Genomic DNA, 27,845 nt, shown 5'->3' on the forward strand with positions numbered 1-27,845 from the left:
AAATTAATCCTATTTGAGATGAGCTCTTAAATGAGATAGATACAGTCTTAAAAATGTCTCTCTTTTTCTCTTTTCTCCCCTCAGTTGCCATGTATCGAGAACCATCTTTGCATGATATTGGAGAAACAGTGCCAAAGGCTGGGGTAACTCCAAGTAAAAGCACAAGTGCATCTGCAATAATGAATGGCGGCAAACCAGTTACCAAGAGTAAGACAACATAGCCAGATCCTCACAGGTGTTGTGACTTACTGAGTCCCGAGTACAGTTGAGCAATTTATCCTTGCCAGACTTCCCCTCTGCAGTGTCTGTGGATCAGCTTGCGGCAAGTCACATGCTTGCCCGTTGCTGTTGCTGAACTGAGTTGTTGCAAGAGGATAAATCTCAACATGTAGCTCCACCCACAACAAGAAGACACCTGGATGAACCAGCTAAACTCAGACCATGGAATGCCCTACCAGATATTGGAATGCCTTTTTAATATCTTTTCTGTGACTGTGACACTTCATGTGAATGACATACTTCACAAGTACACTTGATACCTTGCCTGCTGACAATTGCCCATAATCCCTTTTTGAGTCCAGTTTCAGCAAAATCCATGTGTTTAAGTTCTATTTTGTAGCACACAAATAATCAAGTAATTTCTAGTTAGATGCTGTAAACCTGTGCTATTATGGATTTCTCTTCTTCCCTTTTTTATAAGGCTGCTCGCTCCACTGTCTGTGACCTTTTGCAGGGATTGTGTTTCTCTATAACTTAAGTGTTGCCGGTGGCTTAGTTTTGAAAGCAATCAGGGAATCAGGAAGCCTTCAAAAATCTATTAATACAAATTATATCTATAAAGAATAGGATTGTTGTCTCTGGCTTACAATATTGATTAAATGTGAATACTCTCTAGTAACAGATACTGTGCTTCTGAGGTTGGCATTATAGTGGAGGAAAGAGTGTCAAACACAGCCAACAGGAAGTTTTCTGAAACAAGTGTTTGGCATCCCCCTATAGTTTCTTTTTGTGTGTGTGTTTTATACATATCACAGGCTTACTGGTAATGGTAACATTTGCCTTGCCCAGCGAGCAAGACCCACTAATTTTTGGGAAAGTGGGTCCAAAGAATTTTGTAGGCCTTGTAGGCCTGAATTAAGGCTCATTTTTCATCTACTAAATCGTCATTGTTTGAAAAACAAGCACCACCAATTAAAAAAAACATAAATAAGACTAACCAGAATTGCGCTACCTAAATCCATTTCAAATATAATCCTTTCCTGTTTTTAAGGAACTGAACTTAATGCCATTGTTATTTTTGGCTGAATCCCACACCTACTTAGCAAAGCATGGGCAAGGATGTTGTCGTGTTCATTTTTGCAGCACCAATGCAAAGGGTAGTTACAAATTAAATATTTCTGGTGTTTAAAAAAAAAAAAAAAAAGTTTTAAAACTGGACATATTACAAATCTTTTATTTTTAGTTTTCGCTAAGCATGCAAAGTCCAGTCCTATGTATCACTGATATCCCAGTACGTACCTCCACCCAGCTTCCTAGGAAAATATGCCCAACAAATTGCTAGATTGAAGGTGCCTTGCCTTGCTCTCTGTATACTGTACTTTCTCCTACATGAACTTAGAACAAATCAAAAACATTATAAAATTGAAGCCTTGGACCTTATTACCAGAAACAACATCAATCCTTTGAGTTTGTCATTTGTGAACGATTAAACCAATGTTGGGGGCGAGGAGGAAGATTTAGAGAATGCCACAGAGATGCCACTGAAGTGTTGCACACTTAATCACAGGCCTTCAGAAGACTAAAAATATGGGTATTCTCTGTATGCTTAAGGAGGTATTTGTTTCTCAAAAAGGGGCAACAAGGACCAAACTGTACCTCAGTCTGGAAAACTGTGTGGCAATGCTCTCTTGGCCTCTTGTACCTTGATATTTAAAGACAAAAAAAGGAAATCATCTGTTCCTTTTTTAGCATTGTATTTCTGGCAATTTCTTTTATCACATCTTTGTGCTGAAGTCCCTAACAGAGACTGCTGGTTATTTCAAACTCCCTGTCTGCTCAGCTGAAAACTGATTCAGTCTGAATGAACTCTTCATGCTAGTTTTCAAATGTATTCTGTTTTTATAAGCAAATTTTGTGCAGTCTTCAAGGAGACTACTCCAAAGCTGCTAAATTCTAGATAAACTTTTTTTTCATAGGCCAGACTTTCTGGTTTATATCTGTAATATGAGAACAGCAAGCTAACACTTGATGATGGGTCTTTCTAGGGAGGGAATGAGTTAAGCATGAAGCCCACTATCCATGTAGAGAAAAAAAAATACAAACCTACGCTAATACTGTGATAAAAATGCAAAGAAACTTTGACTTAGACTGTGCCCTTGCCTGCTAGCACTAAATATGTGTGTGTGGGGAAAACAACACTTTATTAAAAACTTCGGTGCACCCTTCTCATCCCATCTGGTCCAGTGGGATTTGTGCACCATCCCCGAGAAAACAAAACCAAACCAAAGCAGCTCACGTGGTGAGCTGGGGGTTTACAATTCATCTGGGGGACCCATGGGAGGCAGCAGCCTTGACGTTGTACTATCTGCCAGGTCCAGAGGAGGCCCCAGGCTTTCCTACAATTATAAGAGGAGCACTTCACAATATTTTGAGTGAGATAATACAGCTGAAGGCTAGATACTCTTTCCCTCTCACCTGAATTTCATCACAGTTCATGAGGAGGGAATACATGTGTTCATGTCCCATCCAGCCATCTTTTTACTCTCCCAGTATAAGAGCTTGGGGAGAGACAGGGCTGGAGACCTGACTGAGCCATGCAAGGAGGTTCTGGTTCATGGCCTGATGCTACATAAGTATTGTTTTCAACATTAAACTCTTGATCCTGAGCAATTATGATCTGCAAACCGGTTTGGGGGTCTATAATTAAGGCCAGATTTAATTTTTGTAAGCAGTTAGTGCATACTGGAAATACAGCATTTTTTCTTATTTTTTTCTGGTTTTGTTTCTGTGGGCTAAATACGTATGTGTGTTTAATCCAATGAATAGATGTCCTAAAAAATATTTTTTCTACAATCTGTTTAAACATAGCAAAGGGGTCTTTGTGCTTTGTTTCATCCCTTTAGTTTTGTTGCTTGTCTCATCTGTTGCATGGGAAGAGGATAGAAAGGATGAACTGCATGTAGTAGGTGGTGTTTATCCAAGAACTGTTGGTCTGTATTACTAAATTTACATGCATATATGCAAAGAGTTTGTCTGCATTGTACAGTTTGTGTTTATTATTATTTGTTGTATACACAGATTCAACATGATGAATAAAACATTTATAAGAAGGCATACCAGAAAACAACAAAAAAGTTTATGTAAGAAGTAGACTGTGCAAAACATCATTGCACTCGCCACAGGATGGTGAAACTTCATGTAAATAGGTTGGCAAACTCAGTTCTCCCCTTTTACCATGCCAAAGAAAATTTTAGCTCCTTAATATAATACCTCTCTTGCTGTTCTCCAGGATGAGACCACCATTTTCTTCCCTCTAAAATTAATTTTGCTGTTAAGTGAAAGCTGTTTTCAACTGTCTGTTACTACTAAAGTACTGTATAGTAAACCTGATGGAATCCATTTGTATTTACAGATTGGGTTTTTTGTACTTACATGTCCAGCTGTCTGTGAATCTGCAGCGTTCCAGATCTTCTGCATGCTTGCTTTCTATTTTGTTCTTCTGGGTTTTATCTAATCACTGATAAAACAGCACAGCAATCCAACCTCATCTTACCATTTCATATGTTAACACTGCACATAGTCATTATCTCTTTCCTGGTTTTTTAATCTGTATTTCAGCTACAGTTCTATTTGGCAAAATCAGTCACACCTTAACACTTTTAGAAATCCAGTTTTAAGTAGATATGAACTACTTCAACAAAGCACCGTTTTGTTGTACTTAAAATTTTTATAAATACACAAGAATCCTTATGAGATTGCTCAAATGATAGAGCCTATAGAAAGGTGTCTATAGCTTTCAAGTGCTTTGTAGTTCACATAGCACAGCTTTTGCTTAATTTGCTGGAGTTTTTAGCCACTCTTAAATAATTTTTTAATATAGTCGTTTTCATTAACTTGTGTAGAGTCAGGTTGGTTCTTAACAAACTCCTCACCCCCAGATATAGAGTAAAGCAATTCACTTTGACTGTGGTCATATGGACATACCTGAAACAAAGAACTCTGACTTTTTATATATATATATATATGGAAACTTTTTCTCTTGGTTTAAAACCACTGTAAAGCAATGAGATATGAAAGCAGGCAGTTTGGTCCATGCATTGAAAGTGTGTCTTGCTGATCCATCTGTTTATTGGTATAAAGAAGAAATTATTCAGCTCCATTCAAATGGGAATGCAAGTGAAATTAGACTAAGGAGGTTATCTTTCTTTTAAATGACCCTTTAGATAAACTCATTCTGTGCAATGCATTTTAAAATGTCTATTAACCGGGGGGGGGGGGGGGGGGGGGGATATGACTAATACAATTGCTATGACTTATTTTTAAAAACGTAATAAAATTTTTCTTCTAATACCCAGTCACAGAAATATTAAACTTAGCTTTCTCCATCCCAGTATCATTTGGCTGTATCATTTAGCTACAAAGTGAGGTCATTCTGTAAAGAAGCAAGGGCAGTGCATCAGATCAGAAATGTTAGAGCAGGGACATGATTAAATGTTAATCTATGTGTTTCTAAAAGAGGGCATGGCCAGGGGAAAAAGAATCACAATTAGGTTAATAATTTACACATGCAAATCGATCCACAGCTGTTTTATAGGAAATATTACAGATATGTTATATACAATAGGCATAATCCTGCAAGTCTATTGTAGAAGCATTCGGCACACTTCTGGACTGTGTTCTTTCTCTCATAAGAAGAAAGCAAGGTTATAGTATCTTTTGTTTATAAGGTTTATAATTCTAACCAGTACAAAATCCCCATTTATCCAATTTGCTTTTGCGACCTGGAACTGCCTTTTGCCACAGGCCTGGAAGCAAGGTTTTACAGTCACTAGGTATGAAGAATCAAGCAGTACGTTTCACTCTCTTACACCTCTTCCTGCTTTTACAGTTTATATATCTGAAATTCCTGTCACAGGGAATGAGGTGTAAAATCACAATTTATTAATACAGTTATTATTTTTGCATATGTGGAATAACAGTCTTATTCCTTCTGATCTCATTTTTCTAGTGAGGAAATGAGCCACAAAACAGATCTGCTGGGAGTTACATCACCAGTTACCTCAGCATGACGAGCAGGGGGAATGTTCAAGCAACATTATAAGAAACAGAATAAAAATTGGAAATTAATTTACATATACGTTCTATTTTGAGTAGTCTTAGTTAATACTTTAAGGTTTATCGCGATAGCACCATTTTGTTTGATAATTTACATTTTAAAGACCACTGACAGTAGTTGTCTTAGAATATTCTAATGTTTTTCCATAGATACCTTAACAAACAACTTGGATAGCACTTTTTGAAATGCTATGGCTATGTAATCCATACATAAACACCTAAAATGTTGGAGCTGATTTTTTAAAATTCTAACTAGAATTTCAAAATCATCTTACACTTTAAGTTTATAAATTTAAAATGAAAGCAAATTACAAAGTAAAATGCATCAAATATGACATTGCAACCCTCTAAAGAATTGTTCTTTTGTTTATGAATGAGTACCTGAAATACCACACCTGATCTTCAGTATATATAAATCTGCTTATCATGCCATGAAACAAGTCAAAAGCATCTACTGAACCTAGATAAGAGTTTTGATTATCTAGTATTTTCTTATTACAGCACTAAATACAAATGGAAGGAAGTCAAGGAAAACTTTGTATCTTTCATTGTTTACACTCTGATTCAGCAGATGAATGTATATGCGAAAAAACACTGATTATAAGATGATTCAGGTCAGCAGTATTCATAAATATAAATAAAACTGGCTATCTGTGCACTCCAGACACCAGGGTTGACAAAATGCATATGTGTTAAAATTTAAGAAGATATTCCTGTTAAGCTCTACAGAGTTTAAGGCTTATAAGTATAAATTATAACTATGATTTCAAGATTAATTTTACTTTGAAGATTCTTTATCCTGTATCAATACATTTTAGAACTCTGCCTGATATTTTTGTTATCTAAATAGAGAACAGCAGCTAGCAGCTTTGGGATGTACGTCTTGTTATTTATCTGCATAACTTCTATACTATAGAAGTTATGCACGGATGTTTGGTGATTATACTCCCTGAGAACATGGGTTTCACAAGCTTCATTTTTAGAAAGAAAGAATCCAGGTTAAGGAAAATATTGGGTAAGAGAAAAAGCAAGCTACATGGGAAGGGGGAATAATAAAAGTGATTAAATAAATTCATTCAAATTTTTTGCATTCTATTACATGTACTGTACCATTGTATTTTCCTATTTCAAAATCGTCCTTTCTAAATGAAAACTAGTTTCTAGACCAATAATGGAAATACTTTTTTTGGCTGATATATAGTTCCCTTATTTCTGAGTCATGTACCTCTTCAAAAATCAGGACCTTGGCACCTAAACCACAGTATTACAGTTTGGTATTAAAAAGAAATATTTTCCAGCCATTTAAGCAATTTCTCACTCAATCATGGTTTCACAAAATGTAAACACTTTTGAAACTAAAATGTATGTATCTTTTTTTTGCTCTAAAGAATTCAAGGGCTGCCAAATCTACATGTACAAAAAACCAAGAGACTCATATGTAAATAAGTTAGGGAAGTCCCAATAGTTGTGCATCATTCATAACTCAATGTGAATTTCACACTGAGCAGCATTTCACCATTGGAAAATAAAAATAAAATTTTTGTTCATACCACTGCTTTGTTTGTATTTACTGTATTAAAACTTTAATTACTTTGTTGCCATTTTCTGAACATCTTTAGCTGAGACCAGGCTACTGCATAGCACAGCTGATTTTTCAAGTCAGTTGACCTTCAGGCTCCCCATTTCTATAAAAGCAGTTAAATTCAACGAATACCGTGTGTGACAGTGCAATCTGTTCCAAACAGTGATTTCTAATAGCATACAGAATTGTCATCCTAAAAGTTATTAGTGTAACAAATTTTCATTTGCTTTACATTTAAGAGGACTAGCAACTGTACATATATAGAGAAGTATGAGAAAAGTACATATGAGTTGCAGGATACATATTCAGAACAGGTAATCATACATTTGTATCTTTATTAGTTTCATTCCTTATACTCCTATAGGTTATGCATTTGAAAGTATCAAAACACGTAGACTAGATAACCAACTTACTGACACATTAACCACAGAAACTAAGTTCTCTTGTGGACAAGGGTCTATTCAAACATTTTGGTTTTCAGGTAATTGGACCTCAGTTATACAAATACTATGCTTTAACCAAATGAGAAATCATTAGTATTTTTATAAGCTTTACAGCTTCTCTCAATTTATGAGCTGGTGCATAATCAGGATCATTACAAAGAAAAAAGGGCCAAACAATGTATTTGTCAAACACCAAAAAATGAATCAAATTAATTATTTGCCAAATATTCAAGTAGTGCTACTCTTCTACAGGAGTAATGTTGCATACTGATATGGAGAGCTGACAACCAAGTAAATAATGCTAAAAAAAAAAGGCTTTCTTACACATTTTTTAAAGGTTGCTTAGGAAATAGGCATTATGGGTGTAATCTCAGTCCCACTGAATTTACCAAAAAACTCTGGAGAAGTTCCAGAGGGCCAGTATTTTATGACTTCATCTTTTAGAGCTTGGACTGTCCTGCTCCCAAGACATTTTAATTTTTTTTTCTTTTGGTTTTGTCATGCTTTTCTTTAAGGAGCAGTCTCTCAAATGCATGTTCTAAAGTATTTACACCCATATATGTGTGTGTGCATGCACACCCACACCCATACACTGAGTACTTCTGAAATTAAATGTTCTAGCAGCCTAAAGAAAAACAACCAGAAAACCTCCTCAGTCTTTTATGTCCTTTGTTAAGGGTATTCTCTCCCCAACCAGATTTCACAAGCATTTCCATTCCATCCTTCCCAGCACTCACAGTTTCCACAGCTACAAACACCATTGCCTAGAAGAGAATGAATAAAGGGCAATTATCATAATTGAAATGTGCTACATTAAAATGTGTTTTATGGGAAGTAAAAAGCCATGCTAAAGTAGTTGCATTGTTCCTTTATTGTTCCCCTCACCCCTTTTTTTTTCTTTGGAAGGGAGCAATTACTGTTCCATTGCATTAAGAAGCCACCCCAAACCTACACTTCCAAAGCAGTAATAGCATTCTCTCAATAATTCCATCAGCAGAACTGCAAATATTGTAATTATGCCACCATCATTTGTACCCAGGTGTTGAGGCTCAGTGTTCACACTGTACCTCCAGGTACAAGGAAAAACAAGATTACTTTTAACTATTATGCAGAAAGAAAAAGACATAAAAGAGTTACAAACAGAATAGCAATAAAAACATCGCTTTGAACATGAAAAACTTTAAACTTAAGTTCTCGGAAGTGCTATACAAATAAATAATATCTCAAACTCTCTATTAAATAGATAAAATATGTGTTGTCCCTATTTTGCAGTGAGGAAACATTAAGTGCTGAGACCCCTATTTTCATTTTACTTCAATATTTTTGACTTCTGGATGCTCAGCTTGAGACCTCTACAGCCTGGATGTCCAATGTAAGCTTCTCTTTCTACTGACTTTATGAAGATGTGTGAATAACTGCTGCAGCTGAAGATAAGGCTCCTGTTGCCTCTATACTGGCTACTTGCCCCCAGAAAAGGACCCTTGCTAATAGGGCTAGCCAGTAGATACAATTTACTAGTGTCAGCCCTCCCACTCTTGCTCTAATCAGTTTGCAGATTTCCTCCACATCTAATAATTGCTCAGCAAAGACTTTCTAAAATTAAGATTTATAACAGGAAGCAGCCAGTGAGTTAATGTAGCAATTCCCATGTTGCTTCTTGTCACTAGATTTGTTATGAGGGTTTGTTGGCAGCCTGCCCATTTCTTTCCGCATCTGCCACCTGAACTCTCAGACAATGTTAAGGTGAAGCTGCTTTAATCACTAGACATCACATCATAAGAAAACCTGTCAGGTATTTCAGCCTCCCACTGAGAATCGTCTGATTGCCAGGTAGCTCTGTTAACCCACACAACTGTGTCTCTCACCTACCAAAGATTATCAGACAAGTGAACTTCATCTATGACTTAAATGTATTATACACATAGAAAGTCCAGTAAGAGAACAAGAGTTAAAGAAATCTCATGATCACAATGCTGACACTTATGTCCTTTTCCAAAAAGCAGTAACTTGTAGACTATTACAGTGAAAATTGTTGATGGATTTCATAGCTGGCTTACTTTTTTAAATTCATACTCCGGCTTTCAACTGTTGTTGTGAAACCTCAAGTTGATTATCACACTGCACAAAGAAACAATTATAGCAGGTTTAAATAACCGGTAAATGCACTTCCTCCATCACTGGAGAAAGAAGAAGCTGGGCTTTGTCTAACATAATTCCCATCAACACCGTTTGTTTCTTGGAGCAATTAAGTGATAGCCTGTACTGCACCTGTGCAAATGAGACCATCATGTTTGTCACAGTCTCTGTCATCGCATTCACAGAAATCGCCTGAAATGTACCATTCCTGTGGTGAACAGATGCACTTTCCACAGTGGCAGGAACCTGAAATCACAAAAATTATTACCCACAGTCAAAGAGCACTGGCATTTTCAGACTAGAAAATAACATCCCCAGACACACACGTGCACACATACACACGTGCGCGTACTCACAAAATTGCTGCCTAAGTAGCTATTGCATAAAAGAAAATGATCAAGCTAAAAGCTTTTTGAATAAAAGGATTCTTTTGGGGTGAGCTATAATATGGTGGGACGTTACTACTAATGCTTTGATTCTGCTATTTCACTTAATCAAGACTCACATTTTGAAGCTTTCCTTTGGTTTCAGAGACCTACAATCAGGGCTACTCTTCCCAGTAGCTGTTCTTTTTTTTTGACTCTAAAAGCTCAGATTGTCCCTGATAGACTGTTACTGAAATCGTAGGCAGGAAGAAAATGACCCTCCTCATCTAAAGCCTTTAGGGATGAGTCCACAAAAGAACAGAGGTGCCTAAGATTAACATTTAGACCCCCAAAATCCTCATCACCACAAGTGAAGCTGCTCCACCTCCCATGGAATTACTAAATATTTGCTCTAGGTCAGAAATAGTTTGTGCACATAACAGCAGCTCAGCAGTTTGCTCATTCCTGCAGAGTACTGCAGTGCCCTTTGTTGGGATTAGCCGCTCTCCTCCTCCTCAGGGATGGCATGTCGCACCCCCACAGGCAAAGGAGCAACTTTATGGTGACATTCAGGTGATGCCGTAACCCACCGAGCACCAAAAACCTCCCTTTAAGGGAATATTCAGAGACATCCCTACCTTCAGGAGAAGGTTCATGGCTCTGAATCCTGGAAGGGAGAGTTGACCCCAGGCTATCATGTGTCAGGAAGCCTGAGACTGGTGTGAGAGAGGCTCTTCTGCAACTAGAAATACCACTGGCAGATGGTAATTCCTCCTGGCTGATCCCAACACCCAGCTGAAGAGAGTTGGCTTTCACAGAGCCGATCCTCAGCTGCCTGACCCTATACAGAGTTCAGACCCTTAACACCAAGGTGGGGCGCTTAGTAACTGCTGAGCAAAAATCGTTTTTTAGCCCTCAGAACTGGTTACAGCACAACTCAATACAAAAATCTCAGAACCCAAATAAATGGTAACAAAGAATTCACACATAGTTTTCAATTAAGGGAGCAGCAGTTTAAAAAAAGAAAAAAAAAAAAGTCACCAAAGAAGCTGTTGACCTTTGACAGAACTTGTTTATAAATGAGTTAGATGCTGTTGAAAATCCCACCTTCTTGCACTATTTCCACAATGATTACAGTACAAAGTCACCAATGTGTTTAATGCAGTATTAAAGAAAAATATATAGAAGAAAGCTTGGTTATGTCAGAACATAACCTACAGAGAATTCATGGGTTACTTAACAGGGCCTGAGCCAAAGTGTATAAAATGATGCTTTTCCATCTCTCCATTCCTTTCAGTGACTTCTGAATAAAATCCATAGTAAACATCTAAATATACATTTTTTTAAAAAAATGTGGATCTGTCAATACCAACCAATTTTCCCTAGGTTCTTCCCATAAATACTGAAGTGTCCCTGATCACTGAAACTTAATTCTTTGAAACCAGAACAGCCTCAGCAGAGTACCTATTTTTTTAAATTAAAAATAAAAGTTACTTAGTGTGCATGGCAAGCTGACAAAAATTAACTCATTGCCTAATTTTAAAGAAATGCTGTTTTAACTTGTAACATATGGAACACATAAATATATACAGGAAGAGCTAGTGATTGAAACATTTGGGGAGGGGAGTATTTGGTTAAGCATCTACCTTTTCCATGAGTTCTGAGAATTGTTTACAGAGTCATGGGCACAGAAAATACATTCCCTACAAGGATAAAAAATGCCACTGTATAAAGAGGCAGTGGAGGATAGCATACATATTGTATGGTTGCTGTATAAGAGATACACTAAGACATACTTGATAGCAATTTAAACTGAATGTCTCTGTTTATACAAACTACAAAGTACTGACAGCTGAAAATAATGATGAATAGTAAGCGAATTTTAGTGAAATTAAAGCAGTTAATAAGAGCGTGACACTGTAGGAAACCTGAAGTGATTCTGCATAAGCAAGCACTGATGCTGCTACTGATGGATGCCCACGATGTTTAAAGCTATTTTTCAGACGATACAGCAAATTTAACACCAAGTCAACAAAGGTAGATCAGGCTCCATCATGTAAATTGTTAAGGAGAATGAATGTATCAAGTCTTTTCCCTGAACAGAACATGCTGCTCTGGGAGGCTCCTCAGTTTAATTAAAATGAGTCTAATGAGTTGCGGGGTGTTCCCTGGGATCCTGGCCAGTTCCTCTTGGATGGGATTTGGCTCATTACCTAGCCCGGGTCCTGCACCGTTACAGTAGCCATCTGCAGCCCTACATTTACTGCCAGGGAGGCAGCAGTGCGGTGGGTGTTGCTGTTTTCCTTGGGAAGAGCTTTTACTACAGGTGGCATAGTCAGTGAGCCAAGATTTTGAAAACAGCCTAGGAATGTGGATGTCCTGTCCAACTTCACTTATATTAACAGAGTCTAATTTTCTGAAAGTGTTCAGCAGTTATGTGCTGAAAACCAGGACTCCTTAGAGTCTATTAAATCCGACATACAGAAACTCAAGCTCCCTCAATCCATTACAGGGCTTGCATATCTTGACTAGGTTTGCACCAAAGATGGAATAAACACCATTACTGCACGGGTTCGAAATTCCCTTATGTTTGACCAGTAATGGTTACTTATTGCTCAATGTAATGGAACAAAAAGAACAGTTTGTCATTTTGGCCTCTGGATAGTGCCAGTAACAGTAGCTATGAACATTTTAAAGTATGGGTACTCAGAAAGACATGATTTCCAGATACATATTTAACATCAAGAGCAGCTTTGCCTATAAAAACCCAAACAAATAAACAGACAAACAAAAAAAGCTAAGCACAGAAACAAAAGTTACAAGTAAATTGACTGTATTTGCCTGTGATCCCCATCCTGCTCAGAGAAGAGATGGGAGACAGTGGTGTCCTTGGATGTTCACTGGCCACACACTTCTGGAAGTTATCTTACATAAGTATTTCTCTGCTTGGACAAGCACGTACATATGACCAGCTGTTCCCACAATAAAGCTGCTATAGCATCTAATTTGACACAGCTTTATTATGTTGACTGTCCTCAGGGCAACCTTCCATCACATTGGAAGCTTACATGTGCTTGATGGCTGAAGAAACTTTAAAAAGCCATCCCACCAGTGTTGCTGAATATGGACTTAAGGTCAGGTTTGTAATTCCCATAGAAAGTAAATGGTGTTCAACAGTGCACTACTACATTAGAAAATCTGGGCCTTTGGAGCTGCCATTCATGCAGCCAGGTTTAAAAGCACTACCTGCCTGCAGCAAGTTACAACCTAGAGCAACTTTCAGGATGCTCCAGCCTACACCAGTGACCAGATCCCAAACCACCCCCTGGGCAGCATAGCCAGCAGATGGAAAAAAATCCTCAGTGTCTCTGCAAATTCCTGCCAGATTGCTCCCAAAGCCTCAGAGTAAATTGTAGCCTTGCTATACATGCTCAAAGCTAATTGTTCTCAGAGTAAGACCCACAGGCTGGAATAAATAGCTCTCAGCCATCCTTACAAAAAGGTAGCAGATAATACAAATATTTTAAAATTCAATGTCATTTTTCATGTTTATATTTATTTAGAATCTTATATAGTGCATTTTATTGATTTTAAGCATATTCACTCACCTTCACGGTTTATATAAAAAATTACAAGGAGACCAAGACTAAAAGAAGAAAAGTTAACTTCTGCAGTAAAACAGAGTTACTTAATTTCTCCAGTAACTCAGCATCCTCTTACACATACACTAATTTAAAGATAGCCACATCTTCTGGAAACAATAGCAGTTCGTCTTCCTCATTTTCTATGACATTGCAACAACTGGGGAAAAAAAATAAAATAAAATGGTGCAGTGGAGAATTCTGGTAAGTGATAATACAGATGGAAGAAGGCCAGGCTGGAAACCCCTTTTAAAATTTCCTTTGCACTGAAATGAAAGTTACCAAAGGGACAACTGAAAATCTGTCTGATATAGAAGGGTCCTAACTGTTTTTTCCAGCTAGCAGCTTTCTTCCCTGTCTCTGCAAGGGATACAGGAACAGAGGAAATGGCACATTCAGTCTGGAGTGAGTGCATTCTAGACTCCAGCCAGTTCTACCACCCGTTTTTTGCCTATTCTCTTTCAGATATGTTACATACAAAACTAGACAGTTTGCACTACGGGGGAGCTAAAAAGCCCTCTTTCCGGTAATGCAATTTCCTAGCCTGAAAGACTGCAAGGTAAGAACCTCAGAGAACAATTTCAGATAATTATCAAGATTTTATAAATTTTATTCCTCCCTGTGGCCTTTTTTTTATGGCTGGACTGAAGCTGATGCAATCACCTGAATAAAATTTAGTAAATGAGAGAGTTTGTGCGATTCTGTTGTGGGGGCTGCAGATGTCTTACCTTTCCTCTGCTGCTGTGTTGGGGAGAGGGATGATTAAGTATACCAAATGTTTCTGTTAAACACTCATCTCCACTTACTGTTGCCTCAGATACTACATTTGCCATCTTGCCCATTTCAGTGTTACTGCAGGTAGTGCCCCTCTCCCTCAAACTGGATGGAGCACTAACGGCTGGTGTATAATGCACGGCTGTTCAATGCAGACCATCAGATAAACGCATACAGGAAATTATATGCTATTAACAAATTGCATAGGAGAGTAATGCTCCTAAACATGTGTGGTGGGTGTTTGACAAAATGGATGTAAGTGCATTACGGAGCCAAATATAACATCCTTTTAATAATAGGTGCCTTTGAAAGAAAGGGTTACTAAACAACAACCCTCTGCCATGCACATTAGTCTTCCTGAACATGATCGTTTTCCTCTGGTGGGGCACTGACATGGGGTAGCTCAGATGCCAGTTCTTACCCTTCCCCGAGCATAATATGCCATCCGCTGACTCGCAGAGACTTCTGCTCTCCTCCTCCGTCATGTTGCACTTCCTTGAATGCTGGCACAACTTTCCAAACCACCCGTCCTGGCAAATGCATCGGCCACATGAGCAAATACCATGGCCTGTAACAACACCAAGGTTGGTTATGAGCAAATCAAGCAGAAAGTAGTGACTACGGTCACAACTGAGATCATCTTCAGACCTCTGCAGTGTGAAGTGTATCCTATGGGATAGACAGACGGAGAGATGGACAGCAACAGCTTCCTGGCAGGGTGGCATTCTTCAGTTCTCTCATTCTTGTGTTAAACAGCGTGCCCTAGTGATGGGCAGAAAAGCATAGGCATGACTCCCCTCATCAGCTCAACTTTATAGGATGTTCCCTAGTCCACTGTGTACTGAGGACAGACACAACCCCTTTCCTCCCATGTCTTTAATCCTGCAGCCCAGTGCTGAAGTCTCACCTGCATATGCCATACTGTCACCTGAAGAAGCAGACCCCAGCACAGGGCTGAGAGCAGCACAGCACACAGCAGAACAGGCAAGAGAGAGAACAGTAGTGGGCAAGAACAGCCCACTACTGCTGCTTATCTGCTGCAGTGTATGGAGCTGCTGACGTGCAAAGCCTGGACTCAACATACTCTGCAATTACTGCAGATTAACTCATATAGTACAGGATGAAGATAAATCCCCCAGGTCTCATGCACTTGCTAAAATAGGTTGTATGTAAACCCAGCTGGCAGCCTGCAAAGAGTTCCTCTCATCACCCCAACAACATTCTGTTTCTCTTCTGCATCTCTTCTCCAGACATAGCTATCCCAGCTCAGCAGTTTAAAAGGTTTGGGACTTTCACTCCTCATATTTCCTGTAGTGAAATGCTGAGGGAGGAGCAGGAAGGAGGAACAGACCAAAGCATTCTCCAGAGCACATGCTTGTATGACCCCAAGGCAGGACTTTGAAGAAGAATGGGCAGGCTACCATGGTGGGTTCTTTTCCACAGAGACACATAGATTTTAATTCCCAGATCAAGACAAGAAGCCTGAATGAGCAGGAAGATGGACGGGCAGAAGAATGATGCAGTTGTAAGGACACAGCAATCAAAAGACGATTAATAATAAGGAGGAAAAATAGAGGAAAATGAAAGGACAGAGAGAAAAGAGGAATAAGAAATAACAAAACAGAGGGCAAATGAAGAAGAATACACTGAAATGTTAGGGAAAGAAGGACAGGGAACGACAAGCGAGAGAAAGGTCAAAGAAATTGTAGAATGTGGGTCAATGATAGAGCCTAGAAGATATAATTGATGTTTAAAAAAAGGAATAAAAAAAGATGAAATTAATTTTTGAGAATTATTTGTACAAAGAATAATGAAAAAGGAAAATATGTTGAATAGTAAACTGAGTAGAAAATCTGGCCAGGAAGAAGGGAAAAGTGACAGCAAATGCAGAGAAGAATACAGAAATGGAAAATAGAAAAAAGAAGAAATATCTCCCAGCCAGAACTTCACTTTTCAACCTTGAATAATATTTCTGCAGCAGAGAAGAACGTTCCTCAGCTAATCAGTTTACTGGGGTTAAAAGAAGCAAATTATACATACCAGTGACTTTTGTCCTATCCTACCTGCTATGTAGGGCAAGACAGTGGAAACAAGGGGACTGAGATAATCTGGGAGCATGGGCTGGGAAGAAGGGCACAAGCAGTAGGAGTGTCTGGCAAAGCACTGAGTTGTAGGATGCAGAGAAGGAAACCAGCAACTTTGTTCTTCTGATTTTTGGACTCCTCATGAGGCAACAGTGCAACTTAACATTGTAAACCAGTGGCAGCACTGGTAGAAGCCCAAAGGAGAGATGAATCTTGTAGTTTGCTATAAGTGGAATTTCTTAATGTTTTACTGATGGCCAAATACTTTACTAATTTAAATTAGAAAATATTGGAAGCTCCAAAGTCTTGGAGATGTCATTTACAGTGATCTAAATGTTCAGAATAATTTTCATACTCCAGATTGTGTATTGATCTTTGGTTTTTTTGTCTTATTACCTATACAACTTTAAATGTTCAGTAACAATGACGCAGTCTTATTACGACAGTATTCCTACCCACTTCTGCAAGTGACATTCAGCAATTACAAATTCACATATATGTATTTAACATATGTCAAATATTACAAAATGATAACTAGCAACAATAGAAGCTTGATGCTACTTTAGCTTCTGTGTTAGACTGGGAAACAAGAATAGCTATACCACAAACCAGAATAGAAGAGGTAGAAAACAAGGATATATAATTTCCCATATGCTCCTTCCAGGTGGACAGCATGCAGTTGTCTACATTAAGTTACTCCAGCTAAGCTTCTGTCAGAGTGTTTTTATCTGCCTTAACTTATTTTTAATTAGCAACATATAGATTAGATTTTAGAATAGCTCAACGACTCAAGACCAGAATATACAACTGGATGTCAGTGCTGGAAAATTATTTGTGGAGATACAAATACTTGTACTCATTTTAGCAGCAAATAATAAGAAATCCATGCTGATTTCACTGAGAAAATAGTTTTGTATCATTTTTCTTGTATAGTCATTATGATTTACAGAATGCAGAGATGATCATGTCTGTAAAGCCTTTACACAAGTCAAATGAAAAGTTAATGAATAATCTATACATTTACAGCAGAGTTTACAGTCTACTACATAAAATTTTGACATGCGTTTTTCTGAGCTGGCCATTCCTCTCCTCCTTTTTGCCATATAAATCCTCAAGATGCAAGGATTATTTTGTCTCAAGTAATCCATTTTGCCAAAATAATATTTACTCCTAGCTGACATCACTTTGGGCAGCTGCAGCTCTTTGGATGCCTCATCCATCAGGGTGGTGAGTATGCAAGTGCTTAGCCCAGTGCTTGTTAACTCCGAGCTATCTTTGTGTGTGCTAACCTGTGAAAAACTGCTTTACACGGTTTATTTGTGTGTGTCCTCCTTGTAGAGGCTCTTTGCCTTTGTCTGAAGATGTCCAAACCAGCTGACCAAAAGGAAGGCCCAAAACGTTATAAGCCACAGCTTTCGGTTGAATGTAATATTCAAATTACATTCAAAGTGTCCGAGTTTCATTCCAATGAATCCCAGACTCTCAAAATTATGAGCAAAAGCAAAAAGAAAAAGGTGCTGCTCTTGCTCATAAGTCCTTTTAGATCAGAACAAAATTCCCTCCATAGAGGAGAATAAAATTCAAGAATTCAGCAACCATAGAGCAAAGGGGAAAAGAAAAATCTCTAATTGAAGGAGTCCAGCCCAACTGAATTAGCTAACATGATGAAATACTGATTTAACTGTTCAGATTAAGCAGATCTACTGGAAAGTGTTGGTCTGTCATCAATTCAGATTTAACATAAAATACTTAAAATCACAAACAAATTGCATATTGCAATGGTTGCGAGACTACAGATCTTAATTCATAAAAATCTATGTTAATGAGCATTTAAATATATAACAGTATGTCTTAAACATTAATCTCCAGTCAGAAAGAAAGACTGTGATGGGTGAGAGGCAAAGGAGAGAAAAAGATGATGTTAAAGATACTGTCACTTTGGTTAGAATTAACAATAAATCAAATAACTACAGGATTTAAATGTGAAATATGAATGCAGCAACAAAGAAAGCTGTGACGCATTACTAGCAGAGGTCCATTATAACCCAAATCAAGCCAAATCAGACTGGACACCAGGATGAATTATTTCATACCATGCCTGGAAATAAAACTCTGTGGTTGTGGAAAACTTCAGTTTAGGACTAACCATGTAACTGTTACCAGAGTTCCCAAAAAACTTGCATGATAATTTTCTGATACAAGAGGCACAACTACATGGGAATGTCAGCATGATGAAAAATGTGAAGTAATCATTGCAGAGAAAGCTGGTTCTTATTTATAGATTAACTTTATAACCAGATGATGTTCATGAAGGGCAAACTGAGGTCAGCCCTAAACAAAATTTGGCACCTCAGGAGAACAAGTTTTTCAAACTTATCATATCATATCATATATCATATTTATTATATTTATTGTATTATGTCTATTATATATTTATTAGGTTTATATTTAATAACATCAATATTAACCAGAAAAGGAGGAAACAAATTTTCAGCTATAAAAATATTAATTCAACTGTCCTGTATGAAGAATTTTTCTTATAGCCCAACAACAATTTTCCACCGTAAGACAGAAGTCCACCCAGGTCTAATGGTGGAGAGATGATATGAGTTAGGAATGAGAAAGCTGTACAGCCAAAGAAAGATAGATGAAGTAGATAGCAACCAATATAAATGAGAAATTTAGCTGTGAATAAAATGGACATAATCAGGAAAAAAAAATCTATAACTGGATGAGAAATAAGGAGTTTTAAAAGTGTACTAGGAATATGAAAAATCTTAACATAATGCAGGATCCCTGATTTAGAACAAGACAGTAAACGAAACAAATATTTCTCTCTGTATTTAAATAGAAACAGGATTTTCTATTTTTTTATTACAGGACTATGATAAAGAACTCTCTACTATATTATTAACATAAGAGAATATTAAACAACATCTATTTGGGAGAAATATTTCTAAGCGAGCAGGCTTCATAAACCTGCCCAAATATGCTAAAAGAGTGGGTAAAAACATTACTGAATCACTGATTCTTATTTTTATTGAATACCAGGAGAATGCCATGAGACTGGAACAGTTGCAACAACTGCAGTTAGAGAAACTTAATATAAATGTAAAGCAAAATACTGATCGTCTATTATATTTTCATAATAGGTTGCTTAGTATTGTCCAAGTCTAATAAAGGTGGACTGTGGCTCAGTTTCAGCAACACAACAGGCAGGCAGTTCAGTAAAACTTTCAGGTGAAACACTGCAATGAAAAGGGATAATACCGTCCTCATATGCATATACCAGGAGAAGGTGAGTAAGAACAGAAGTGAGTAGAAACATTTAGAGCATTGATGAGATGGACATTAAAGTCCTGCAACTCACTGTGATATCCACGTTTGAAGAGATTTTGAAAAACTTGGAAGAGTCCCAAAAAGTTCCAAAGAAAGAATTCAAAGGGCACAGAAAATGGTTTGTTGAAAGACCTTCAAAGATCTATATCTGATTAGCCTATTGAAAAGAAAAAAAAAAAAAGAAGGAAAAAAAAAAAAAGCTAAGAAGTTTTTTAGCAGGATCTGAACTACCTCCTTTGAAGGTACTAGAATGGGGATTCTCAAACTACCAGAGAAAGACAAAGCAAGAACCAGAGAGAAAAGCTGATACTGACAAATTCATTTGAGAAATTTCAAGTGATGTTGGCAGGGACTGCACATGTCTTAGATTCTTCAGAGCACGGCCTTCTCAGAGACAGGCTTTAGTTGCACACAGTACGCAGACATCAACATAGGGGAAGCATGGGTATAGTGTAGTGGCTCTTTGTAGCCTAATATATGAGGTTAAACATATAAGCCCCTTTTGGATTTGCAAATTAATATCTATTAATTAACTTAAATGTTGATGCATTAGCAATCCCTTTACTGCTCATTTCAACAGAAAGATTCAATTAAAATGTTTTTTACAAACCTAAATCATATTTTATGCTAACTGAAAAGCCAAACAAACTACATTCTCTGTGCTTCTATGTAAAGTGTCAACTTTCCATTCACCTGCACAAATGTCTGGGTGACCAAGACAGAAATCTGTAGTGCATTTAAAAGGAAAAGTTAGAAAAGTAAAAGTAGCTAAGTAAAACCAATTAATTTAATACAGAATATACCATGCACATGAAAAGCTATACTGGCTACATTAGTCATCCTTGTATCTAATTCAATACCTACTGATCCTTTTGAATTTATCTGTTGCTGCCCCTGGATGTGCCTCAGAGCTAGGATGAAGTAGTTAAGTGCAAGGACACAGGCATTGAATCATTAACTCTCCACCTAGTGTTGTCAAAATAAAACCCTAAATCATACTAGCTTTATGCCAGGTAGACTCTTGACTTCTTCACTACCTAATACAGTAATTTTCACTTTTTTTAGCACCAATTTTAACCAGTAAGCATGTGTTTGAACTTCTTTTTCCCAGAAGAATCAATTGCATTTTTCAATAACAAATACCATAATAAAAATTCTCTATTAAATAGTATAAAAATGTCTAGTGAATTCTGTAACAATTATTATGTATGTTCCTCAGCCAAAAGAACATGGTCCCTGCTCTGAAGACTTTTCAGTAGAAAAGATGAAAAACCTGTTGGGTCGGAAATAAACTATTATTTTAACATAACAGGAACCATAGAGAAATTACAGGTACAATTCAGATGTCAATGTCCATTTGACATGCCCTAAGATATCAAGGACATCCTCATGATGGCGGCAACTATGCAGGCATCCCTGTGTCCTTGTGGACCAAGCTGGGGTCAGGCAAGAGTAGCCTTGGGCATCAGAAATCATATAAGGTGCCTAACTGGAGGCAACTGAAGACTTTGAAATTATGTCCCATGTAGTCTGAGAAGCCATGGTAAGAGTCAGTATTTGCATTCCTATTGCTGAATTTTCTGACCAGTCAGTGCCAAAAGCTGTCTTCGGCTGGGAGGTAGGCTGGTATTATTTCTCTCTCCTAATTTGCATTTTAGGTATATCAGAGAGTTCCATAAATGTCCTATATACTTCTATTTCTGTAAAGCAACATTAGTGCAAGGAATGAGGAGATTGTCTGACAGCAACTGAACCATAATATTAATACTTAACTTTGCTTAATGAAGCATATCATTAATCATAACTCTCTCATTTTTATTGTTATGGTCTTATTGGTCCTCATAAGAACATCCTATCTGAAAATATCATGTTTCTGCTTCACTGAACAGATGACAAAAATAAATGTCATTCATGATTTCTGCAGTATGGACCTAGAACTTTCATAAAAAAGAATTCACAGTTTCTGTTCTATATATTTATCATATGATAACACATAGTTATATTCAAAAAAAGAAAGAAAGGCAGTATTCCTCTGAATCAAATTACTTAGTCTGGCTGGATAGTAATGAAAATTTTACAATCAAAGGAGCATGGCAATTAGGGGCAAGTTATACCAGCCTTCTGAGAGGGAGCATTTCCATTGTACATCCTGGTGATGACTATGTGATCCTAGAATCCTTCACAAGTTGTAAGAATGTGATGTGGAAGCTTCTGTGTCTGTTGTAAAAGCTTAAAACGTCGGAAAGTTGAGAATTGTGGCTTTAAGTATATATATGCCTTATAAACCACAGCTTTTCCCTTGTTCACTGCCAATACATAGAGGCTTATATTGAAAATCTTAAGACTGGTGTGAATGACGTATGAGTGGAAATGTGTAGGTAAGCACCAGAAGAAACACCAGAATGAGGTTAAAAACATGACCTATATTGATAACTAACAACACATTCACAGCAGTAAAACTGAGGAAGGTATTATTTTGTCAAAATCGGGTCTGCACTCTCATAAAACAATGGTATGGTGACTTTCATGACGACCTGTCAGCAGAAGACTCTGTGCTTAAGAACAAAGGATGTCAACGCAGACACAGCACATAACTTGTGTCATTCCTTTCCCTGTGAACCCAACAAGAACACCATTGTCCTATTAATGTAAAAAATGAGGAAGCACAGACAACAGGCACCAGACTTGCCTGAAACTTACAGAGATGTAAGTAAGAAAATCATGAGGCAAAAGGATCATCCTAACTGTGGGGTCCTAAATGATATAAAAAGTGTGTCTAAAAACCAGTTTGTTGTCAGTCAAGATGAAATAAAAAGACCTACTGAGAACTTGGTGGACAGTGTCTCTTGTCCATCTTCAGTGTCACTCAGAAGTGGTCCTGACCGAACTACGAAATTACAGACACTTTGATCCTTGTATGTGGGTGTGAGAATGTAAGTGAATAAAATCAGTGATAGAATGTGTCTGAGTCGTGAAAATTAATTTACTTGGGGATTTTACAAAAAAAATATTAACTTCCCCACCCATAAAGTCTCATGTAGAGTTTTTGCTGTACTGGTTTCCTACAGTTAGAGGGAGATTGGTATGAAGGCAGACCAGAGTAAGGAGGGAAATATTAATTACCTCAGCATTTCCTCCAAGAATAAATCAGCTCCTCCAGCTTTTACAAGCACTTATACTACAACCAGAATCTCGAAGTAATAAGAACTAATGCCTTTTACCAAAAGGCATTGGTATAAACAAACAAAAAAGATAGTTGCATTTACTCTTTGATGTGACATGACATTACACAAATGAATTCCCTACAGTGTTAGGATTATATATTGATGTGCTGTGGTGAAAACAAATAGTTAAAAAGTCACCAAGGCAAATTTACTCGCTTGAAAATAAACAAATCAGACTTCTCAAAGTATTCTATTGTCACCAGTCAAAGTACTGGCTTACTGGGATGACCAGGGCTTAGTTCTTTCTTAGTGTTGAGGACAGTGCAAACATCCATGACTAAATATTAAAAGGTCTCATCAAAGCTGATTATCTAATCGGTGGTCCACTATATGAAGCACAGACTGAAAGACTGACATAAAACATAATGGGAGCATCCCTAGAAATATGTAATGGCCTTGCTATGAGTTACCTGTTATGAGTTTCATCCTTTGCTAGTGGTCCTAATGACGAACTTGTGTGGAGCTTCAACCAATTTTTTACTATTTTTATGTTGGTTTTTTTTTTATTGTAGTTTTTAAGCAGCATAATCCTGCACCAACCAGTAGCATGCAGAGGACCCAAATGGACTTCCCTTTTATTCCTTCAATGGTTGCTACTTTGCTGTGACAAGAACTCACAGCTAGGGCCAATAATGGTCCAGAGAACAAATCAAAATGAATGGAGTTAAGAGCGTTATCAAATCAATTTCAAATTGATTTTTACTGTTGTTCTGAATTTTTGTTGCCTGCCTGTCCTCAATCCTGCAAGAGAACAGAACATAATGGACAACAGTCAATCCAGTGAGGTGGAGCAGCCAGTGATGACATCACTGAAAAACACGACTGGACACAGTAAGGGAACAAATAACACTTGAAAGCTCAGGACATATCTGCAACTAGCAGCACAGCTATAACCTCAGAGGACAGAGAAAAGTATCTCTCACCAGGATACAGAATAAGTAAATATCAGGCCTGGTGTACATCATTGGCATAGCCATGCCAAGAAAGAACTTGTGCTGGCAAACCTGTGATTCTCCAGTCATGCATGTGCACCAGGAACACTTAACTTGAACATGAAAGACTCAAAGAACCAAGTAAAGACAAAGAAAACATGATGTTAAATATTGCTGTGGATCAACACTGCAATACACCTGGGCAAATCTTACATCATTGAAAAAAACTGAACTGTAGGGAATAGGCCTTTAGATAGAATATATCTATCTCAAAAAGGGCACATGAGACGCCTCCTCCAGCCGTAGCATATTAAGTCTCTGTGCAGAGGAACAGACAAAGGAAAAGGAATACAAAGGAAGGACCTGTCGAGCAGGTCAAAGGAGGTGAGTCTCCTCATCTTCTCCACTCTCATGAGACCCCACCTGGAGTACTGCATCCAGTTCTGGGGTCCTCAGTACAAGACAGACATGGACCTGCTAGAGTGGGTCCATAGAAGGGCCACAAAAATGGTCAGAGGGCTGGAACACCTTTCCTGTAAAGAAAGGCTGAGAGAGTTGGGATTGTTCAGCCTGGAGAAGAGAAAGCTCTGGGGAGACGTTATTGCAGCCTTTCAATATAATAAAGGGGGCTTATAAGAAAGGCAGAGAGAGACTTTTCACCAAGGCCTGAAGTGATAGAAAAAGGAGCAATGGTTTTAAACTGAAAGAGGGTAGGTTTAGCCTGGACATAAGGAGGACATTTTTTATGATGAGGGTGGTGAGACACTGGAACAGGTTGCCCAGAGAGGTTGTGGATGCCCCCTCCCTGGAAGTGTTCAAGGCCAGGTTGGACGAGGCTTTGAGCAACTTGGTCTAGTGGAAGGTGTCCCTGACCATGGCAGGGGGGTTGGAACTAGATGATCTTTAAAGGTCCCTTCCAACCCAAACCATTCTATGATTTTATGATTCTATGAATCCATTTCTAATAGCAGAGTGCTGTAGAATGTATGCCAAGTTCTCCTGCAACCTCTGTCTTTGTGGAGACGTAATGTCTCTATCCCTGATACTGCAATGATGGACAGCTGAATTTTTAAGTGAATGACTCACTACAGTCATGCAGAAACATGGTAATAGGGTCTCACTCAGTTGTACCCTAATTTATCATATCTTTTGCCTCATGTCTTTCTACTGTCACATGGACAGCTGGTCTGGAAAGCAGGCTATTAATCAGTCTCCGCTGGTCAGAGGAGGCCAGTAACAATTCTTATTCAAATCCTTTAGGTTGTCATTCACATTTCTTATTTCAGCATGTATTTAATCTGAAAACACTGGTCTTCCTTCCTTGTGCTTACAGGCACTCAGTGCTCACTGTCAGACCCTGCACATTCACGGAGTCCATTTTACAATTATATGAAGCCAACATTACTAGCAAGGGCTTATGTCCTGACAGTGATTGCCTAGGTAGCAGCAGTGGTAGAAAAATAATAACGAAAAGAGAGGAAGGAAAGAGGAAGGAATAAGCAGTTCAGCAAGAGGTGTCAAGAGGTTCAGGCTGAGATAGAAGCGTGGACAAGCCCAAGAGGAAGAGAGAGACATGTGTGTGTATTAGTGCAAAATTAATAAGTGAAGTTCTGTGAACAGGCAAGTTGCAAAAAAGAGAGAAAATAAGGTTACAATTGGTAGAATCTCCTAAAAAGGGAGATATGTGAAATATTGTGTATCAAAGGAAACATTCAAAATCTTATCAGGATAGAAAGTGATAGCCAAGCAAAACATCTGACAGTTACTAAAGAGTAGGGATGAAACTATCAGTAATATCAGAGGCTATTGAGGATCTGGAACGGATAACAATGACAAAAATTCCTACAATTGGTCAGAAACTGGGAGAAGAGACATTTCAATGAAAATGTTGTTGGAAGCCACAGTGAAAGATGAAGTCACAGAAAATTTGTAAGTAAATGGCTCATATTATGAGTTTGAAGGTGAGGGGAATTCACTCGCTAAATGGTGAGTGAACAGAAAGATGCAATTGATGGGGACTCTCTGAAGATAAACGTTCCTGTACTTAGTAGTTATACCTAAATAGGTGCTGCCTTAAGTTATTGGGGGGGAGCCTCTTGAGGTGGGTGGATCAGAAGTACAGATGGACACTGGATGGTCAAAGAAAATAAGGTTTCATGATCTGCCAGTGGTAAAAAAAGAAGGAAAAAAAAAGGGGAAAGAGAGGGAGAGAGAGGGGAAATGAGGGAAGGAGCCACTTCAGAGCTCCAGCAGCCAAGAGAAGGAAAAGTGGTGTATGGAAGAGAACTGCATGATTAGTAAGACATCTATGTTAATTTGAATCTCAGCACACTTCACATGGAAGAGCCAGACAAGTGCCAACAAAGAAACAGTTCTGTGGCATGAGAACAGAAACAGAGGAAAGGGAAAACAGTTCTTGGCTGTAAAAGAACAAAAACGGATGGAATCATGCAATAGTAATAACATAGGAAACCACTTCAAGGAGTAAACTAGAACCAAATCTAGAATAATCTAAAAATATCTCAAGTTATATTTAGAATAGACAGAACAAGAAATAAAATAACAGGAATATGAAAAAATAATCTGCCAATTACTTACCACTGGAATCCCAACAGATCTACTATAGAAATCCAATAGTTTTTAGAGGACAGTATTAGTAGTAGCATGACTTCTAACTGGGAAGACTAAAACTCTACAGACTAGCTTCACCTCACCAAGCTCTAACAGCTGTGAATGAGCAAAGATGTTCTAGTCTCCCTTGCACTTCAATGGTCAGCTCAGATTTTAGTGGATTTAATCATCACCTTATGCCATGCTTCCTCCTCTTTTACTTACAAGAAAGCCCAGGACAACAGGATTTCTGATTTGGCACTTATTCTGTGATTTTGGGGAAAGAATTAAGAATGAGATCAACTCCCAGGGTGGGCCTTATGAAGTCCTGTCAACAGATGCTGTGCAGTGCAATTTCAAATAGGGCAGAGTCACTTGAATTTTCCCATATAATTCCTTTCACCTGCAGGGAATCATTAGTAACTAAACTAGCAGTTTGAATAAAAGTGGAAAAGTTGAGCTTGAGACTACATAAGTTCATGAGCTGAGTTTCCTTTCTATTTATTGTTTCAAAATTAGGAAAATAAGCTTAAAGCATATGGTTTTAAAATCAACTAATTAATTCCTGCCATTCTCTGGACAAAGCTACTTAGACTAAAGGAGAGAGTTTATTTGGGTAATAGTGTGACCTAGAGTGCCTCCTGCACAGTAGAAACTTGGACACAGGCTCAGGTGTTGAGGTGATTATTCATTTAAATGTGAGGTGCTCTAGCCAGCAACAAAAATTAAAATTATCACTGTATCCTTCCTAATAAGGTAGAATGGAATTTTGTCTATAATTTCCAAAATGTGAAATATAATTAGCAATATTAACATTAAAGCATTGTCATCAAATTATGTAAAACATGAATGACATAAACAGAAGACATACTTTTAACCATGGAAGATGAATTTTGGTTCCCAACTACTTAATTTATAACAAATATGACCCAGTTTTTTAGTGCTTTTATCTGCTTTTATGTGCTTTATACAAAATTAAATTTCAAATTATTCTTTAGCTACACATTCATATTATTGAAGTACACTAAATATTATAAACTATTATTATGGCTGGTTAGGCATTCAAACTAGAATTTTCCATATATGCCTACATTCTGCATGGCAGACACCTTGAAGAAATATTCCCTGTAATTAGAATTTTTTATGGACACAAGGATTATGAAGAAATATGCTTTTTTCTTACATAGATATAAGGAATATAATAAAATGTGTCATTGTTCATACAAACTACTTTGTTAATATTAATAATCAAAGAGTCATTTTAAATATAAAGCTAATAAGATCTAGAAAGAGGGTATTCAGGACAGATACTACTCACCTGTTTTTAAAATACCATATGGTATGCATGCATTACATATCTAAAACTAACTTGAAATACTGC

At 37.7% G+C, this 27,845-nt stretch overlaps 2 protein-coding genes across 7 annotated transcripts in view; one reads left to right on the top strand and one right to left on the bottom strand.

Annotated features, from left to right (window-relative positions):
* Window positions 1-6,886, top strand: part of FGF14 (fibroblast growth factor 14) — a 420,876-nt gene extending 413,990 nt beyond the window's left edge. For all 6 annotated transcript variants that reach the window (XM_074859333.1, XM_074859335.1, XM_074859338.1 and 3 more), the window contains one exon: window positions 85-6,886. In XM_074859333.1, the coding sequence (XP_074715434.1) occupies window positions 85-221 (137 nt within the window). In that variant the 3' untranslated portion in view covers window positions 222-6,886. The remainder of the gene's footprint in view (window positions 1-84) is intronic.
* A 353-nt stretch (window positions 6,887-7,239) lies between these two features.
* ITGBL1 (integrin subunit beta like 1) overlaps window positions 7,240-27,845 on the bottom strand; it is a 153,935-nt gene continuing 133,329 nt past the window's right edge. Inside the window, exons 9-11 of the mRNA XM_074859328.1 lie at window positions 14,697-14,843; window positions 9,628-9,741; window positions 7,240-8,123 (exon numbers count right to left, since the gene is read on the bottom strand). Of these exons, the coding sequence (XP_074715429.1) occupies window positions 8,032-8,123; window positions 9,628-9,741; window positions 14,697-14,843 (353 nt within the window). The 3' untranslated portion in view covers window positions 7,240-8,031. The remainder of the gene's footprint in view (window positions 8,124-9,627; window positions 9,742-14,696; window positions 14,844-27,845) is intronic.

Source organism: Strix uralensis, chromosome 2, assembly GCF_047716275.1.
Source record: "Strix uralensis isolate ZFMK-TIS-50842 chromosome 2, bStrUra1, whole genome shotgun sequence".
In the NCBI taxonomy this organism is placed as follows: Eukaryota; Metazoa; Chordata; class Aves; order Strigiformes; family Strigidae; genus Strix; species Strix uralensis.